The sequence below is a fragment of the Convolutriloba macropyga genome, chromosome 2, assembly GCF_964194025.1.
Source record: "Convolutriloba macropyga chromosome 2, txConMacr16.3, whole genome shotgun sequence".
Lineage (NCBI taxonomy): Eukaryota > Metazoa > Xenacoelomorpha > Acoela > Convolutidae > Convolutriloba > Convolutriloba macropyga.
In genome coordinates, this window is record NC_134469.1 from 70,238,007 (window position 1) to 70,258,169 (window position 20,163).

The 20,163-nt window shown below is 33.7% G+C and overlaps 1 protein-coding gene across 1 annotated transcript; it reads left to right on the plus strand.

The window, feature by feature from the left end:
- The first annotated feature begins 1,070 nt into the window (after positions 1-1,070).
- LOC142335427 (uncharacterized) lies at positions 1,071-5,857 on the plus strand. Its single transcript, XM_075383908.1, has 3 exons — positions 1,071-1,306; positions 4,359-4,535; positions 5,531-5,857. The coding sequence occupies exons 1-3, from the start codon at positions 1,135-1,137 to the stop codon at positions 5,716-5,718; spliced, it is 537 nt and encodes a 178-aa protein (XP_075240023.1). The 5' UTR covers positions 1,071-1,134; the 3' UTR covers positions 5,719-5,857.
- The last annotated feature ends 14,306 nt before the right edge of the window (positions 5,858-20,163 follow it).

A 20,163-nucleotide genomic window follows, 5' to 3' on the forward strand; every position in this document is an offset into this window, starting at 1 on the left:
CCCAAACTTTCGAGCGTTCACCAGACTTTCGTGTCTTCTCAAATTTTCATGCGTTCATGTCCAGATATTCGTGCTTTCACCAGACCATTCGTGCGTTCATGTCCAGACTTTTGTGCGTTCACCAGACTTTCGTGTCTTCTCAAATTTCCTGGTTGAGTTGTTGGATAGACGTTAATGTCCAGACTTTGGTGCGTTTACGTTATTGTGTTCACGTTAATGGCAACAAAAGTGTGCGCAGACTCAATGTCAGACATTAGTTTTGGTCTTCCAATTTTGTTCACTTTTCCTCTTCACATTAGTTAAATAAAATGTCAGCACCCCATTACCTTCACAGGTCGAGGTGTGCGTTAATGATCAGACGATTAAAAAAGCACGGGGGGGGGGAGTAAAGCGCTTTTTTGATTACATGGACGGAGCGTCATATTAAATTCTGCCTACATGAACGAGCTTCCTATTCAAAGTATGCATAAATTCTGATCATTAACGAGCTTAATTCTGATCATCAACGAGCTAAATTCTGATCATCAACGAGCTAAATTCTGATCATTAACGAGCTAAATTATGATCGTTAAGGGGCTAAATGCTGATCATTAACGATATTACTTCTTTTGAGCGCAGCTTCTAAGATAATGATATAACATTATGTCGGAAAATTATCTCAAATTGATTGAAAAAAAAACAAATTTGTGATTTTCCTGTATTTTCTGGTGGTGTTCCCCTCCTCCTTTCTCATCCGGGCTGGAAATTATGCTACCCAGCTTGGGGGAAATATAATGTATAGTCCGCCTAATTTCCAAAAAGCTTCCACAAAGGATCTTTAACTTCCGGTCGGGGTATAATGGGAAAGGCTCTGTTTTCACCACCCATTAAGTTATAACTTTGTAATTTGTATGTTTAGTCCACTACCATTTCACGCTGGGAATAGAAATGCATGATTATTTTAACCACACTGACATGAAATTTTTTGTTCGCAAATTTAACCTTACCTGTTAAAAAAGCAATACGAGCAATACAGCATAAAAATAGAACACCTGTCTTGAGAAGTCAAATTAATCAGATTATTTTTAATTTTCCGCATTACACATACCTCTAGATGCTCTTTAGCAACGTACAATAGTTTTTTATGCGTGCGATATGGACTCGGAGCAGAATCGTAAGTTAATTCTGGTCAAAGTTGGGCTGTTTGGCAGTTTCTGTCTAGTGTTGACGTTGCTGGTCCATGGGTCATACTTGGTCAACGCAGACACTTTTCACTACGGCATCTGGAAGTACTGTCTCCAAAGTGCTCAAACATGTACTGACGTAGGTAAGACTTGTTCTGTGTAAAGAACTTGATTGGGTTTGGGAGGTCGACTTTATGAAAAGCCAAATGAACTCGACAAATGTCCCTATGCATTTCATATGCAAATTACCTTATACAAATGAACCCTATGCAAATGAAGACCCTATGCAAACTACATTATTGAGACCATAAATACATCCAACCCAAAGTCTTTCGATTCAATGTACATTGACCCGCGATTTTTTAATACCCAATATCGGTCGACCCTTGGTCTTTTCATAAATTGAGCTTTCAACCAAGGAAGCATCTATTCTGCAATCTATCTCAAGAAAAATTTATATATGTTTCACGCCTTCGAGTGCAATCACATAGGGCACTGGAGGGGTCATGTAATTCATAAGTTATATATTTTACAAAAAGTTATTAACGCTTCACTTGTGATGGCATCAGTGCTAATTCAGCTACAATTTACTCACGCAAGTCCTGGTAATTTCACATTAACTGTTCAGGTGTGTTTTTCATGTAGTTTTAAGGTATGTTCAGGTAAAATTTTAGGTGGTGCCACCTTAATGATTCAGATAATTTTAAGGTAGAGTTAATGTAAGATCAAGTAAGGCAAAACAACCAGAACGTTTCAGATAAGTTAAGATGTTTTCTCAGGAAAATTCATGAACTTTATTTAGTGTGCAAGAATAAGTTAGGCAGAAGTTTGCAATTAGCAGTAAAGTCTTTTGTCTAGAAAGATCTCCTTTCGCAACAAAATTGCAAGACTGTTTCGCTACAAATTTTGGATATTTTCACCACATTGAAATTATCATCAAAGTGCTTCCAAACTAAAATGCTTTATTAAAAAATTAGCGATGAACCATATTGTATGAGCGCTATTAATTTCAACCTAGAATACAACTTAACTATTTCAGCAGTCAATTAGTTCTCAATTTCAAAGCTTAGGGAGCAGAAAACTTCAGCAAGTAAAAATCCGGTTTAGACGTAATACTTTACTTGATTGTGGAGCTTGCGTTCAAACTAAAGTGTGACGAGTAATTAAGATTTTCATTGTAATTCACTGTAAGCTATTGTTGCGTTTGACTTGAACGCAACAAAAGTCTGCAATGAACTATAGTGAAACTCTCAATTACTCGTCACACAAAGTCCTGCGAAACGAGCATTAAGTTGGGCAACCACAGTCAAAATGACGCTGTTTCAAGTATCGCCATAAAACCAAGTACTCAAGTTTAGTTGCATCTTTACGATTAGCGAGACGAGAGTCAATAATAATAATTAAAGATGTTCAGATTGAGGTCATTCGGTGAGTAGAGCTTCTAAGACAACTTCAAGAAGGTGACTCATAAGGAATACTGCAAAATATGATGTATATGGAAATATGGGACATGTTCAAAGAAATATGCAGTCCAAAAAACATGCTCAGATTAAAAATGATTCATGGATGATTTACACTGACTAGTGGATCCAAGTGCACCTAGCAAAAATATTTAAAAACCAACGGCTAGATGCCCGGTTTGCTGCATCTTATTAGTCATACAAGGATCATGAATGATGTCCTACACATCATACGTTTTTTCTTAGTACGATCCTTGTATGATTCCTAAGAAATCATCAATAGTTCAGTATGATTAACGGGACAACATATATGATCCTTGTACGACAACCAGTATATCATAAAAAGGTGACTTCCATGACTACCAGGGATCATATATGACCGCTAGATTGTCACGCCCTCAGAGAGCTTTACTTTCTTTTTCTGATTGTACGGCTCTAATTGACGATGGCGTCGGACTCCGAGCTTCGTGTTTTGACCAACAGTTGTCAAATTGTGTGTCAGAATTGTTCGTTAGAACATGCAGAATAAAAAATGACGGAAAAGTTCTTCTCTTTTTTGCAACCCATTTGCTCTTTCAAGATAGAGTGAAGCGTATAAGAGTCACAAAATATTTGTTCACTAGATTAGCATAAATCATATCATTTGTGGATTGTTTTGAGATGCTAGATATTCTAGAATGAAGTTTGTTCTTTTGGAAACTTGGTATTTTTTAGCAACACAACTGAGAAACATTTCATGGTTTGTAAGCGTTCAGCAAATTTCTCAAACCAAGCAGCTTGAAATTATACAGTGTAGCAGAAAAAGTTTTGGCGTGAAGCCAATTGTTCTTCAGTGTATAAAAAGTGACATAGTTGCCACGAAATAATCGGTTGGCAAAAACGATAACTTTGTTATGGAAAATTGGGACTTTTTTATTTTAATTCTTCCGCATGAAGAAATTTCCTTCAACTGTAAGATGAAAGCTTTACAGAGAAATTATCTTTAATTTTCAGAAAAAAATAAAGATGTTATTTTTTCATAAAAGCATGGTACCAAAGTAAGCATAGAGATTAATTAAATTGGTATAAATGACTATTGGCAGAAGAGTTAAAATTTAGTTTATTTTGTTACAAATATCTCTAACCTATTTGTTAATATATTGAATTTACTCGTCTAAAAAATGATATCGAGGACTGCAGAGTCAGATCTATCTGAAATCCAATGATAATAATTTGTAACAATTTCTCAGGAACCAATTATTCTCATTCACCACTATCTCATTCAACATAATAATTACCTAAATTTAACTTTTCTAATAATTGCTAGCATTTTCTCTTTCATTGGCTGCTTTCCATTTTCTCTTTCATTGACTGCTTTGCAACATGTAGTCCTAACAAACTATAGATCAGCAATGAAAAGATGTTGGTCAAAACTCTCCATTCTTTAAAAATCATTACAGGAGTCAGCGAAATAAACGGGTGCGACTTACTATATATATGTTACTTACTATATATGTTCAAAAATAATGCGGGTGCGACTTACTAACCCAATAAAATAATAATCTAAAAGTAAGCATAGTCCACTTTTAGTAATAAGAGAGAAAAATGGAAAACAACTATTAAAATTAACAAAGATTAGAAGCGGTAGACGCTTCTAATGTTTCCTAATTTAAACTCAAAAAAATTATAATAAACGACATATTGTTCTTCTAATGTAGCTTGCAATGTTCTTCCAATGAGGTTAATGAAATTTTAGATGACGTCATGAGCGGGAGATGGCAGCGTGAAATCAGTGCTGCTCGCTTCTTTCTCATCTCAGGGCACTTGGGTTATGTCGTCTGTATATTTCTGGTAATTGGGGCAATTCTTGAGTGGAGCTTCCTCAACAAAACCCAACTGAATCTGGCTATTGCTTTTGCCTCAATGATTTCATGTTAGATTATAACTTCAATATACTCGGCAACGCTAATTATTATAGACATTGGCTTGTTCGAAGTCCAAAATATTCACTTACTCTAGTCAAAACATGAATATGAAATGACTACTTAACTAACTTTATCCCATCATTTGAACCCCATTTTATTCCTTATATTTGGTCGTATCAACAAAAATGAATAGAAAAATGTAGGGTTTGGGTACAGCGTTTCCGCATTAAGAATCAAATTAAACCACAGCCGTTTTTTTATCCCTTTCTAATCAAAGTGAAGTAATTTTGTCCAAGTTTTTGAAGTGATGTTAAATTTGAAGAACTAATAGTATCAGTCATTAAAAGCTGTCAAATAATCTGATATGAGCGAAGTGTGGACTTTAACAACCCCCTCCCCTCACTTGCCATTTGCGTGTGGTACAAAATGTGTAACTATCTGATTAAATGCTAGGTGTACTTTCGGCTGCAAATTTCAAAAAATTGACCAAAGTTACATGCTGAAATCAACCCCGATCAATTCAATTTCGCCATGTAAAGAAATGACGGGTTCCTATCAGAAAAGCTTTTGATATCTAATTCTATCCATAGCAAAAAGGTTATTTGGTGGTTCGTATTTGGTATAGTCGCGAGTCATGTTTTGTAAAATTTTTGCGAGATACTCTTGAGGTATTTTTATGCGTAATCGATTTTCAATCATAGGACTTGTTCATGCCTCCTTTTTGTCTAGATAGGTCAACGAGCACACGAACGCACCAAAACATTGAACGAACCAAATCTTGATCACAGGTGATTTTGGTTTGTCTGGATATTTTTAGTGGCAACATGGTGGGGTTGGGTATTTTCTCAAATTATGACCTGCTCATTTCAGGAATACTGTTTCAAAGGAAAAATTGATGTACCATCCCTCATTCCTATTTTTTGCATTATATTTCTTCCTCAGTACTTTAAGGCATTAATGACTTTAACATTTTCTGTTGCATGAAATAGCGACCCACTTTTAGTTCTTCTGCTGCTGTTCGGAATGGCACTCGTGTCTGATGTGGCAGCCGACACCCTGAGGGATAACTCCAGTGCCCGTCTGGACTGGTCCAGCATTATTCCTTGGATCGGAACCCTATTCGGACTGCTGCAGTGCGTTGAGAGCCTGACTGTGTTCATGCTAACGAAAAAGCGGCCTGTCAAAAAATAATTGGATGTTTATTTTGCATGATGTAATAAAAGGATATAACTCAAATAGGTATTTAGTGTGATCAACATTTTTTTTAGATGTAGTCTTTTTATGAAGCCCAATTTATTCAAGGTGATGCATTGATGTGAGATTTTTTGGAGTTTTCTACCTTTGTTGAGGTCCAAAAGACCAAGAGTCGGAAAAGTTTTGCTGGTAAAAGAGTCGAAAAGTTTTGCAGATAGCAGACCAAACTTAAAATTTGCTGCTCATTTGCCTTTAGTTATGATGTAAATTCAGGAAGAGTTTCATGCCAGAAAACATCTTTATGAAGTATGATTATCTTCAGAAAACCAGGAAGAATTCAACTCGCCCAACAAAAATTGAAAATTTTTATGTTTAAAAGTTGGGAATCGCCGGTATTCGGTTTCAAAACATTCATTATGACCGAAAGTCGATCAATATGTCCAGACCATCCCAGACGGAAAGTGCCTATGTCCAGACTTTTGTGCGTTCATCAGATTATTCGTGCGTTCATGTCCAGACTTTCGTGCGTTTTTCCGTGTTTCCAGACTATGTAAATTTGAACGCACGACCCCCCCCCCCCCGTCGTGCGTTTATCTGTGTCTGGAAAATATCAACTTTCCGTCTGGGAGCTCAACCTGGGAGGCATTACAAAATCACTCGTCAGCACTCGATTAATTTTTTATTGATTTCAAGTTCGTATGAAACGAGCATTCATATGAGGGCCGAAATTTGCAAAAAATCTCAGTGGCACAGCCATATTTTATTTTTCGTTTTAATAAAAGAAATGTATGAGCTCCATGAGTTTTCAATGCTGCGTCAGTAAAAGAGTCGGAAAAGTTTTGCAGATAGCAGAACAAACTTAAAATGTGCTGCTCATTTGCCTTGAGTTACGATGTAAATTCAGGAAGAGTTTCATACCAGAAAACACCTTTATGAAGTATGATTATCTTTAGAAAACCGCAAAGAATTCAACTCGCCCAACAAAAATTGAAAATTTTTATATGTAGAAGTTGGGAATCGCCGGTATTCGGTTTCAAAACATTCAGTATGAGAATAATGAAGCACCAAAAACACTGAGCTGCGTTACTTTTATAGATAAACGTATCAAAAGATATGCTTGTTTTGTCGTTTTTATTTGATTATTGCACCACAGAAAAACTTTCTGTTGAGCTTCAAAATTGAGTTTTCGAAAAACTAGTATTCAACCAATAGGCCATCATTTTATTTTTTATGTTGTATAGTGTCATCTATTATAAATTTTTGAAATGATTTCTTTTCGCCAAAATCCGGACTCAACAGTTGGGGCGTTTTTGTTGGTCCGCATAGAACGATGCCAAATCTGGCTTTGGCTTACAAGTTAAAACTGTGCTACTTTTTTAAAGTAGTTGAAATTTTCTAATTGTTTCATAAAGCCCTTTTAAGTTATTTATGTTTTTTTAAGTTGTTGGAGCCTACGTTTCAATTAGAGCAATTTTGTCATAAACTAGAATTTTTTTTCTCCAGTGAAACACCGTTAAAGTCTTACTTTCTGTGTTATCACTTATGATTCATAAATAACATCATATTAGCCTCATAAATAGCCCCACATTTTACGCTCTCCTGCTGCCTGTAAGTTTATTGATTTCGTTGCAATCATACAAAACTCATGTTTTTTGTCATTCAAATAATGATACTAAAAAGGCATAGCGTGGGGTAATCAGATGAATTCGTTACAAAAAAGTCGTAACCATAAAAAAAGCATAAAACCGAAAACTGTTCTAAATCGGACAACATCTCGACCAAATAGAATGATGTTATCCATTCGCTGATACGTGACAAAATTTTGACAAATGATACATCGGCCGATGAAAGACTTGAAAGATTACGACTAAAAAATAAATAGGATAAAACATTAGATGTTGTTTGGCAGAAAAAAGCAGCTTAAAATTTTACATTTTACAGTTCCGTGAGCCAATTTCCGTCAGAAAAGGTTTGACCACAAACTTGCAACAAGCTGGGAATCAAAAGCAACATTTATACACAATATTCCTTGTAGAAAAGCTGTTACAAATCACATATTTTGTTTTGATTTGATTTCAAATATCAGTTTACAAAACCAATTGAATTTCTGGTCAGACGCATGAATTTCCTTAACAAGGCATCAAAAAAATTATCTAAGGTTGTGAATCAAATTAACATTTTTACATAATTTTCCGTGTAGTAAATCTGATAGAAATTCCATATAATGTTTTGTCCTGATTTCAAATATCAATGTACAAAACCAATTGGATGAGAACTTTTGGCGAGAGGCAACACTTTCTCGAACAAAGTATCAAAAAATTCTCTAAGCTTGCGAAGATTAACCTCACGAAGTTGAATGTCATTGTGACTGCTCTGAAGCATCAAACAGATTTTTACTTTGAAAGCATTCTCCGGTCGGCAGAGTTATCATTGAAACTCTCAGGGTTGCTCCCTTTTCGCGCAGATATCTAATGAAAAACAAAGATTACATACACAGATACACACACATACACACAAATTTATACATATATATATATATATATATATATATATATATATATATATATATATATATATATATACATACATACATACATACATATACAAAAAGCTCGATCAAAACAAACGGTAGTCCAGCGAGGTGGGGGTGTCGGAGTTTGGATCCCAAGACACTTCAATGTTAAACGTAAGAAAGAATTTGAGATAGCTAATGCAAATCTTTTGAATCAATGTGGCTCGAAAATAATGAACCTCTGAAGGATAAATGTTTGGTGAACATTTCGTACAATCTGAGTAAAAATCTTTCCGATTTTTTCTTGAACAATTTGAGTGCCTAAGTATCTAATGCATATTCCTTAACAGACAATCGTCTTCTATTTGGCGACTACAATATTGACCAATTGAATAAAAAAGAGAAAGAAATACTTGATAACTTTACATCTGGTCTGGCACTTGACCCAACAAATGTGGACACTCGCACTCGCATCAGCAAAACTAATCAATCCCTTATCGATCACTGCTTCATGACAAAAAATCAAATTGTAGAATGGAAAGTTTGTTTGCCGCCCATTGAGGTTGACCACAATATCATATTTTATCAGAGTAATTTAGAAATGATAGGGAGGAACGAAGATACATATTTCTTTAAAAGAAATTTAATTGAAATTTTTTTTGGGGGAGAAATTCAACAGGGACTTGGCTTTTGCGGACTGGCGACCTTTGTATCAAGAGGAAAATGTGATGAAATGTTTACAAATTTTAATGAAATTTTTCAATGTATATTTAATCAACATGCACCTATGCAGATCTGAGATTCTTCAATAAAACAAAACAAAAAAGTGATAAACCATGGAAATCCAAGGACCTCAAAAAATTAATAGCAGGAAAACATCATTTGTACAATCAATACGACGAGTTCAAAAAATAGCGTAACCTAGTGAACCGAAAACTACGAGATGCACATCACAAAAAAGTCTGTTAATTTTTTTAAGCAATGTGAAACATCGAAGCGGAAATGGAACTTCATCAATAAAAAATTAGGAAACCACAAACAAGGTATTATTGTGTCAGAAATTGAAACAGACGAAGCCATGACCGTTGACAAAAAAGCAATCTGCAATGCATTTAATAAATCTTTTGCAGAAATGGGCAAGTATTTTGGTGATTTCGTTCCTCTCAACATCCATAAGTTGGGCAACTGTTCTGAAAAATTCAATTTTGGAGCATTGACTCCAAAAAAATCTACAAAACTATTGATAGTTTAGAAAACAGTAAATCACCGGGTCTAGGATTTGTCCATGCATGGGCTTCAAAGGCGGCGAAGTTCGCAATTGGTACTCATCTGCAATTTATCTTTAATGAATGTATTCAAAACAGTGTCTTTCCAACTGTTCTGAAACATGCATATGTCACACCAATTCACAAAAAAGGATCAACAACACAAGTGTGCAACTATCGACCAATTTTGGTCACACCAACTTTTGCTAAATTTTTTGGGAAGCTTCTCCTTTTCCAAATGATGGATCACAATAATAAAACCAATTTATTGAATAAAGAGCAATTTGGATTCCAAAACAAAAAATCTTCAACAGATGCAGTATTGTTTTTCACTGAGACAGTAATAGAAAACCATGAAAATGGGCAAAACACTGCAGCAATTTTCTTAGACTTTGCACAAGCATTCAATTCAATTTCGCATAACATACTTCTGAAAAAGGCAGAGTGCTTTAACTTCTCTGAGCCTGCAGTTAATTTATTGAGATCTTTTCTCGAAGAAAGATCACAATGCGTCAAAATAGGCACCGAGGTCTCAGAACACATTTTCGTTAATCACGGAGTACCGCAAGGGTTAATACCCCTAATTTTTCTTTTAAACGTTAACGATTTTTAAGAAAAACCAAAGATGACTTTGAGCTTGTTCAATTTGCAGACAATACTAGTATTTTATGTCGATATGAACCAGGAGAAACAATTGCAACAAAAATTGAAAATAATTTACTGAAGACGGACAGTTACTGGAAGGAAAATCAACTCACTTTGAATGCTGATAAAACAGAACTACTTTATTTTTCTACCATGGACGAATTAGAACTAAAAATTACTTCTAACGGAAACTTAATAAAATCTGCTGAGAGTTGTCGTTATCTAGGAATACACCATGACTCAAAATTGACTTTTGAAGCACATCTAAATGTAGTTTTTTAAAAAATGGCGCCGCCATTCGCTCACTATATCTAGTAAGAAACCATATACCTTTGGAAGTAAGGTTGCAAGTTTTCAAATCTTTAGTCCTCTCTCATTTGTCATTCAGTGGAGTTTATTTACAAACATTGTCAGCAAAAATTTTACAGCGTATAAATCGACAGATTAATTGGGGCATAAAAGTGTGTTATATGCGTCGTAAATTCGATCGTTGTCCTGATATCCTTCTCAAATCGCATGTCCTACCAGCTGAATTAATTATTTCAAAGTTTAATATATTGAAACTCCACACAGACTTGAATCAGAGGATAATATCAGAAACTTTTAAAACATGTGCAAACCTGCAAACCGCCTACAGTTAAAACTGAACAAACGGACAAAACAGCTGATAATAAGAGCGTAAAATTATAATAAGCAGAGTGAAAGATCTTTGACTTTGAAGAGCATACAAAAATGGAATAAGTTACCCACTAACGTAAGAGCGACGGCGAAAAAAATTCTTTTCAAAAGAAATTTAACAGAGTTTTTGCAACGTCAGCATGAAAATTTTCCAATAGATAGACAGTTAGGATCATTCGGGTCTTTTATTTATATAGTAGAACGAACAGCTTAATGGGTAGCATCAATTAATAACCAGAAGTTTGATGTATAATTTTGATTATTTCAATAAATATTCGTGATTATTCGGAAGGCATGTAAACTTTAACTATTCGGTTATATTATTAATTTACATGTTTGGAAAAAGAAAAAAGATATATATATATATTTATATCTATATATATATATATATATATATATATATATATATATATATATATATATATATACATGTATATATATGTATATACGTATATATAAATGTGTATATAAATATATAAATATATATTTTATGTTGTTATTTTCCCCCGAGAAGGATATGAAAAATATCCCAGAATCTGTTAGCAATACAGGTGTTCTTGCCAATCGTACACAAATTGCTGAAAATTATAATAATTGTCTTCAAAGTGCAGCTCCAAGCGTGAATCGTCTCTAATCAGACAATCTCAGGCTGATAAGACATCTGATACAATCGCCAAGACTAAAACTGCGCTCCAAGTTGGAAGTAATTGCCTTCAAAGTCTGTTTGAGTCCGTTTCTACCACGACTAAAGTGCAATCAAAAAAAAATTTGCACTCTAAGTGTGTCCGAAATGACTTCTACATGGAGTCGCCACTGCTTAAAATAGTCTCTTTTCAGTTTCATTAGCGCTCCAAATTGTTAATGAACTATCTTGCTCTCGAAAATATATCTGATCAGTCTATCCTGCGTTCGAAGTGTTCAAATTGAGGTACACTCTGAACAAATTCTTCTCCGATCGGACTATTCCGCGCTCGAATGTAGATCAATTGATTCATTTCACCACTTCAATTCCACAAATTTGATTTGCACAAATGTGTCAATTCACATATCAAAACACGATTATACTGGCCTAGTGCTTCGATTGGGTTTTGCTAAGTAAAACAGTTAAAAATGCCAATTTTTTGTAGTTGAAACCTCAGCTCCTAAATGATGGTCCTATGTAGGAGTCTGGAATTAAGCAAAAAAAATATGACTAAACATAAGTGATGAAATTAGGAATAAGATTAAGCATAACAGATGAAAACCGATTGCTTTTACGTTTTCCGTCGTTGTTCCCAGTTGATCATCGTCTTGGTATTGGTATAGTCTGGTATTCGTAAAATTGAGCCTTCTTACCAAAATTATCCTTGTTTTGTAGTGTACAGTACAACAAGGATCTTTTCTTAGTGGTAAAAAATCTACTATGGAAAGCGTAAAAGAATTTGATTAAAAAGAATTGGGGTTTTTTGGTATCAAAATGCGGAGCTACTTCGATGCTTATAATGAGAATAAATCATCGTTTGAATGTTCTTTCTTTTTGAAAGAGAACCAGCGACAAAGAAACAAGTTTTGAAGTGGCTACCAAGTACAATTATATGAAAAGTTTTCGAAAACTTATTGATATATTATATATTTATCCCAAAAATAGAAATAACGCAAGTTACAAAGAAAGAAAAGGCCGTCAGTTGAAATAACATTTAAATAACTCTTTATTTGTCGGTTTTTTTTAGTCTTTGTCGGTCTTTATTAGTCAGTTGCGTTTATTACTATGTCGTTCGTGCAAATAAATTTGAAAAATTCTATTTAAAACCCCTTTTATTTTTCTGAAACCTTTTTTGCCGTTTTGAGAGCATTCAAGCAAAACACACAATTCCCGTCAATTTAGACACTCAACTCTCTGTTTTCAAACTTGTGATAAAACTTTTAAATTCTGCATTTTGGTTTAAATGTTTTCCGATTGCGAAACTTTTTGACTTCCGAATTTACCAAAATAGTTTTGTTTTGAAAGGCTGTGAAGTATTAAAGAAAATTTTTTCGTTAATAATAGCTTTGCTTCTTGATATGTAAGCTATTATATCATGTGTGCTCAAATAATAATGAGCACGCATGACATAATTCTCTTCATTTTTTAACAGTTTGGGAATATTAAGTTTTATCTTCAAAATTGGTTTCCTTGGAATAAAAATGAGCGAGAGTTTGTGTGGAAATAAAAAATTAGCATGAAATTTTTTGGTAAACACCTTAATTTTTTGGGATTTTTGAATTTTTTGGCTGCTAATACCTGCGTGCGAAGAAGAGTTTCATCCAATACTCTACCAGAAATCAAAAACGACCCACTCAGGTTTCATTGTAATGACAAACTTTCTCAGTTCTTTTTGTATGGCACCTTTTTATGGTTTATTGTAAAGTCCTTTAGCAACTGATGAGTACACTATATTTTTCTATTTTCTGTTTCTCGGAATGTTTTTTTCTTCAGAAGAATCTGCTTCTCTATCTAAGGTCCAAAAAGAGAATGAGATAAATATGCCGACGGTTGATGATTGTCCGGAAGTATCCTATCGTCTACACTGCAAGCGTACTTTCCAAGTGTTCAATGTTTCTGTCGTTGTTACTTTTCACAGAGAAGGATAAGCAAAACATCCTAGAAATTCTTACCAATTCAGGTGCTCTTGCCAATCCCGCCCACATTCCTGAAAAATTTAACAATTGTGTTCAATTTGGGTTTCCAGGCGGGAATCAGCTCTGATCGGACCGTCCCGGGCAAATATGACGCCTGCTTCAATCAACTGGGACCAAAACCGCGCTCTGACAAAAAATTGCTGGAGATTTTCACCCATCGAATTGCGCTGGAATCCATCTCTGCTCACTGTAAAGCGCAACTGAACGGTTTATCTTGCGTTCGCAGTTTGCTCTGTTTAGACTACACCCCGAACCAAACTTAAGTCTGATCAGAATTTTATGCGCTTGAAGTAGATAAACATAAGTGATGAAAACTTAGGTAAGATTAAATTTAGCTGATGAAAACTGATCACATTTACGTTTTCAATTGACAATTTTGTTCGCTTGTTGAGCAACGTTTTGGTATTGGTTCAACCTCAAATAGACAATTCTTTCTGGAACTTTCAATGTTTTGTTTTGTACAGGACCACAACGATGCATACTTAAGTTGCAATAGATTTAAAATCAATAACTTCCAAAAATCTGCCTTAAAACTTCTTAAAACTTTAAACTTCTGAGTATCCAATTGTGAAGTTATTTCGTTGATGATAACGGAGACGAAGCCTCTTTTGAGTACATTTTCCCTTTATAAAAGAACTGTGACGATGAGACAGTTTTGAGATGGGTACCATTATCTGAAAAAGTTTTGGAAACATAATAAATTACAAAGTTTATTCCAAGACTGGAAATATTGAAAGTTACAAATAAATAGAAAAGGCCGATACTTAGATTAACATAACAAATAAACAACTGAAGTTAAATTTTGTTTTTCCCCAGTGTCTTGAAGTACTTTGCAAACGCTTACGCCAAACCAATTCAGTTTACTATAATGATATACTTGCAAAAAAAAATTGAGAACTAGATGATTTAGTATTCATTTTTCATTGTTTTGAAAGATTACCGGACCAAAAAAATTGCATTTTTTAAAGGCTATAAGTTTAGAAGTGCGCTACAAACACTTATGAGTCCTTCATTTTGTGTTAGTGTTAGTGAAACAAAACTACCTCACATTTTGAGCGCATTTTTTGTGAAGTTTGTATTTCATATCGTCTATTATGGTCGATTTTGTTGATGCTCTGCTTTATTTGGATCAAATTGATGCCTTTTCAAAGCAACTCTTGAGAAAACAAGGTCATTATTATCTTGTTTGCTGCGGATTATTTACCAACTGTTAATTTGAGAAAAACGGTGAAAATTAGTGATGCCTCAGCTTAAAATTCTTCAGAAAACTATGACAAAACCATCTGAAAATTGAATTTTCAAAAAACGGAGGCACATTTTTTTTATTTTTTTTAATGGAACTTTGTAGACTATTCTAAATTTTTCCTCTTTTTGCTAAGTTTTGAGGGGAAAATAATGAGTTTTTTTTTGCCAGGTTTAAGCAAATATCCTTTACTGCTGTTTGTTTTTCTTGAAACTGCTTTCCGTTTATGCTACAGATCAAATCAAGCAGACGATATTAAAATCATCACAAAACTTCGCCTGCAACTTTACTGTAGAGAAATTTTTTGAATTGTGTGCAGTTTATAATTCAATATTTTGTGTACGCTTTTTGTAATCATAGACCCTATCTTGTATTCTCCGTTTCCACTAATTTTTAAGTCCGTTTTCTTCAATGCGCTACTTGTCAACCAAACTGTGTAATGCTCTATGTAGTACTCGGTACATCAGAGTTATTTCAGTCTGTGGGATAATCATTGAATGCAAACTGGGTTTCTCTGGAATCTGATACTTCTTGTTCTCTCTTTTTTTTCTAGTTCTCCCTGTCGATTTCTCTTCGCGTTCATCCCTTTTATGCCAATCAGCTTAATCCTAAAAAGAATTTTTTTAAAATTTAGAGCCCATATTAGAATAAAGATATACAATTAAATAAATTGGAGTAAGAAAATCAATTGATGAAATTTAATTTCTGACTGCTGAAATTCCATGGCAGCAGATCTGTTTTTTCCACTTTCAAGCACCTGGAGAATGTTTTTTTTCAAGAAAAAAATTCTCAAAGGTCCTTTATTCAGCTTTTAAGATATTTTAATAATGATTTTTCGTTACTTCGTTAGAGAGTTCATTGACGAGGCTATTGAACCCCCAAAAATCATCAGATATTACTAAACAGCTAGTGTAATTTCTAAACTTCAAAAATACTTGCTCAGACCGTCCAAAAATTAATATTGAAAAAGTGGAGCCACAATTTCCTTTCATTTTTTTCGAAAATCAGCTTAATGATATTTTTGGTGATTCATTTTAGTTTTTCCTGATTGTTTGAAAATTTCCTGATGGAAAAATAGTACCTCCTGATAAAAAAAGTTTGGTTTGTGATTACTTTGCCCCTATTTTCAACGCCTTACAAGAGAATCGTTTTAGACAGCGATGCGTTCTTTTTATTATTTTCTAAATCTGTACTTTGTATCAGTAGTTTACTGTCCCAAATTCACAGAAAAAAATTCAGTGTCCTCGAAAATTATTTTTTATTACAACAAATTTCTTCGATTTTTTGCAAGCATAAAGCACATTGATTATTTTTTATTCGATCCAATTCTTGTTGAAATTAGTCAAAATCGATAGGTGGGTAAATTTTCTATGAATTGTTAAATTAAGAAAGAAATAATTTTCTGGCAACTCTAGCCAATACCAGTTTTTAGAACTTCGTTTGTTTATGGCATTTCTCATGTGTTTTAACAACACCAGTCTTTCAACCATTGTATGAAAACAAATTAAAAAAACAATTGAACACAAAAACAGCATTTTTGACTACTTAGTTTTACGCTTTTTTACTGCTCTCTCACTTTTTGAAACAAACTGGCGCAATAAAGAAACCATTTTCACGGAGCCAATTCCCCTCAGAAGAAAACTGCAACGAAGCAAAATTCAGAGGATATAGTGTTCATTCGTGTTATCCATTTTCCTGTCACAAATCAGCTGAGAGTATCCAAGTTATTATTGAATGCTGTCTAGCATGAATCTTGCAACCCCTTGCCAGACGATAAGGTTGTCAAACGGAATATTTCGTAACCAGTATTTTTCTTACGGGATATTATTTGTTTTTGGTTGATAACGAACTATGTTAACTATTATATTCTAAACGTGGCGTAAGATATTAGGCCCAAACTCGATCAGTCGAATATTTAAATTTTGGAAATTAGGCGAGAATTGTCAACAAACAAAAGTCATTTAGGCTAAAACTGAAATATGATTACAAAATCAGCTAACAAAATTCAAGGTTTTGTCAAATGACAATAAAGCTGTTCTAATATGGTACTAAGTTCTTAAAACTTTGCTCAAATTTGTTCCGACCCCCACTTTAGTGGGGAGGGAGGAACTATATACTCAACTGGGTTTTTTTTTGTTCAGTCAATTTTGGCCGATCGATATATTCATCGTAGAGAATTGTGAGTGGTATCATTGAAAAGCCCGTCCAGCGTAAAATACGGAATTAAAAAGTTTTTTTCAATTTTCGTTTTTTACAGGGAGTTATCGAGGTTTAAAGTTTTGTGAACATTCGACTGTTTTTGTTCACAATTTCAGTGATTTTTGCTAAAATTTGGCACAATTTCGCTAATATATTTCAAAAAAATTAAAATTTAACGGCAGAGTGTTGTTGTTACTGTGAGAGCGAAAAGAGCGTTGCTGAATTGTTTGATTGAATTTTTTTGGCTAAATTTTTTGATAAAAATTCAACCTTTCATAAAATGGCACAAAATATGTTTTTTGGTCTACTTTAATAAAGTCTGCTACACTTAGTGACCTAGAAACCTTAAAACAGATTCCCTAATCTCAGAATGATTGCTAGTTTCAATTATGCGCCGTATGAAATTCTTCTGGATTTAAAACTTTGCCGTTTTTTGCAGATTTAACTCGACAATTATACAAAATGCATCATTCTTTTTATTAATATTTGAAGAATTCCACGCAACAAATGTTCTAATTCACAAACACTTGGAACACTCAATCGGTTTACTGGGCTTGCGACAAAATCAGGGAGAGGTTCGACAATATCATGGATTCTTAGAATCAGAGACTTCTTGGTTTTTCTTTTGATGCTGCCTTTTTCAAAAAATTTTGCGTTTGTTTTTTTTTAATGTTAATTACTGACAATATTTTTTTAATCACGGCTCCATTAATGACAGCTCCAATTTACGTAAAATTGAGGCCTAATATAGACACAGTTTTTTTTTCAGAGAACCAAAGGGTTTTTATGGCTTTGAGAAAGAGTTATAGTGAAATTTAACTGAATTCTTGTCTTTTGCCTTCAATTGTTATTCTTTTGGCAGTCTGATTTTTAAGTTTAACCTGTCAAAGATCTAAATTTCTTCCTCATGAGGTGCAATTGAACTTTTTCTGTTCATTCGGTTGTTACCTAATTTCTCTTATGTTATTGAATGTATTTGTTTTAAGGAAATTTCTGATTTTTTGAACTTGTCAATTTTTAATATTATTTTATCAACATTTTGCTTATTCTCAGCAATTACAGGTCAACCTTTCCTCCATATAGGATACAATATTTTTTGTGGCCTATAAATTTGTGGCCGATTGTTTTAATAGAAGGTTTTCGTGCTTTTGGTACTACGAGTTTTCATACAAAATTTCCTGATTCTGGTGCATAATTTCCCATTTTTGCTGTTGTTTTTGTTTCTTTTGTAAATTGTAACTTTATTTAACAATCTATCTGAAAAAATCTTTGCAACATTTGAAACTGAACGTATTTTTTGTTTTCATAACATACGGTTTGAAGGGCTTCGACACCGTTCTCTTTCGGAAATTGGTAGATTTTTTTTATTTTTGCCATTTGTTGTTAATTTTTCATTGTCCTATGCCAAATACTGTGTGATCGAAGGTCTCAGTGGCCATTTATAGATATACAAATGAACTTAATAATTGATATCGGTGAATAGCTAATGGCTGTTTTGACTTTCGATTTAAATTTCTAAAAAACAAGAGTAATAGTATTCTTCAACTTATCCCTTTATGTTCTGGTTTGCGTTTTTTTCGTCTTTTACAATGTTGTATCATTTTTGTAATTTAGGCTCAATATTTAGAGTTCGTTTAGTGTTTTGTTGAATCGAACAGAAAATTTTCTGTTGTTTAAGCCTTTTAAATGATGTCTTCAGGGCTTAGACAATTTGTTTCAGAAGAAATTTGTGAAGTTTAGATACTTTTCAATTTTTGTGGTTATTTTTGTGGTCATTTTGTGATAGCTGTTTTACAAAAAGACGTTATGATGGTCAAAGAAGACGCAAATGAAGATGCTATGATCTCGCGGTTAATATCTAATAAATTTAATGGCTTCAAAACTGTGGTTTCGTAGAGTTGTTTGTGAAACTTATTAGTTCAGCTTGTATATAATGTTATTTTTTAGTCTTATGATTTAGTGTCATTAATAACAGTCGCAATTAGTCTTCCCAGTAATTGCAAGACAAACTGTCTACTCTTTTAGTCGAAAGCTTTTGTTGGCTATGAATTTGGAAAATGTTTTTAATGAAAAGAAAGATTTTTGAGATCTGTCAATTTTATTTTTGTTAAATTGTAGCTAAGCATCTCTATATACAATTCACATCTTTTATCTATTGAAATACAATTTGCTCTTCATAACGGTTTTATTTTCTTCAAATGGTCTTTCTTCTTGGAAGAACCAGTTTTCATAAAACCAATTTTCGTGATTTTTGCACATTTGCCCTTTGTTGTAGGTTTTTTTTCTTTTCACAGTATCTCAATAATGTGCGTCATTTGAATTACAAATGTTGTTACCTTCCCAAAATGCAACAAAGATTTCTATTGTTTTTAGTAATCAGCTTAATTTTTTTTTGATTGGGGGGACATCGTTTTCGTGCATAATTTTTCGCGCAAATTTTTAGTTTTTGCCTGTATTTGTCGTTCTTTTTGTAGTCGTATGACATATCCTGGTTAATGAAAGGCCTTAGTCGCTCTCTGTTGAGGTATAAAAGACTCTCGCAATGATCTCATTTGATGCGTAATGTTTCTAATCAGTTCGAATTTAATTCTTTTTTTTAAAAAAAAAAGCAATGTTTTTTTTAAACTTTGCGCCTTTTGCTCATTTCTAGTCGATTTGTTGCCAAGTCGCTTTGAAGAGAAGTCCCATATTTTGTTCCAAAAACGTGCCGGTTAATCGTCTGAGTATAAATTTTGTCTGCTGCCATTTTGATTTGGTTATTAGTGCTTTTCAAAAAAATGGACAAGGAGTTTTGGTCGTAATTAATTTTTGTAACTAATTGATTTTTATTGCCGTCTTTTCGGGTTGTCATACTACGGTAGCCACAGGTTTCATAGGCCTTCTAGAGTAGATTGTTTTATTCTTTTAGTGGTTTGTTGAATGATATGCTGATATGTTAGTTTTTTTTATCTCTTCTTCATTTGGTAGACAATTAATTGAAAAATGTAGATGAGCAGGGTCGGAACTTAATGCGCGAACGCACATTACCGAGCCTCCTTGTTAGTTTTAAGACTCAAAGTTTCTGCGTTCAGGCATCTCCAAATCCTTTTTCTGTAACGGGTTTGATCTCCCTGTTCAAATTTTTTGAACACATATTTGTTAATGTTTTCTTGTTTCTGCAATTTTAAAAGATTTCCTGTAATTGTAAGCAACAACCAAACCAAGAATTTTATCTTTTCAAAGTTTAAGCTAAAGGAAACCGG

Bases quoted from the DNA above. Each gene is read 5' to 3' on its own strand.
- LOC142335427 (XM_075383908.1), top strand. From the start codon at position 1,135: ATGGACTCGGAGCAGAATCGTAAGTTAATTCTGGTCAAAGTTGGGCTG. The intron at 1,307-4,358 runs GTAAGACTTGTT...ATGAAATTTTAG, and splicing joins TCAAACATGTACTGACGTAG to ATGACGTCATGAGCGGGAGA. The intron at 4,536-5,530 runs GTTAGATTATAA...ACCCACTTTTAG, and splicing joins TTTTGCCTCAATGATTTCAT to TTCTTCTGCTGCTGTTCGGA.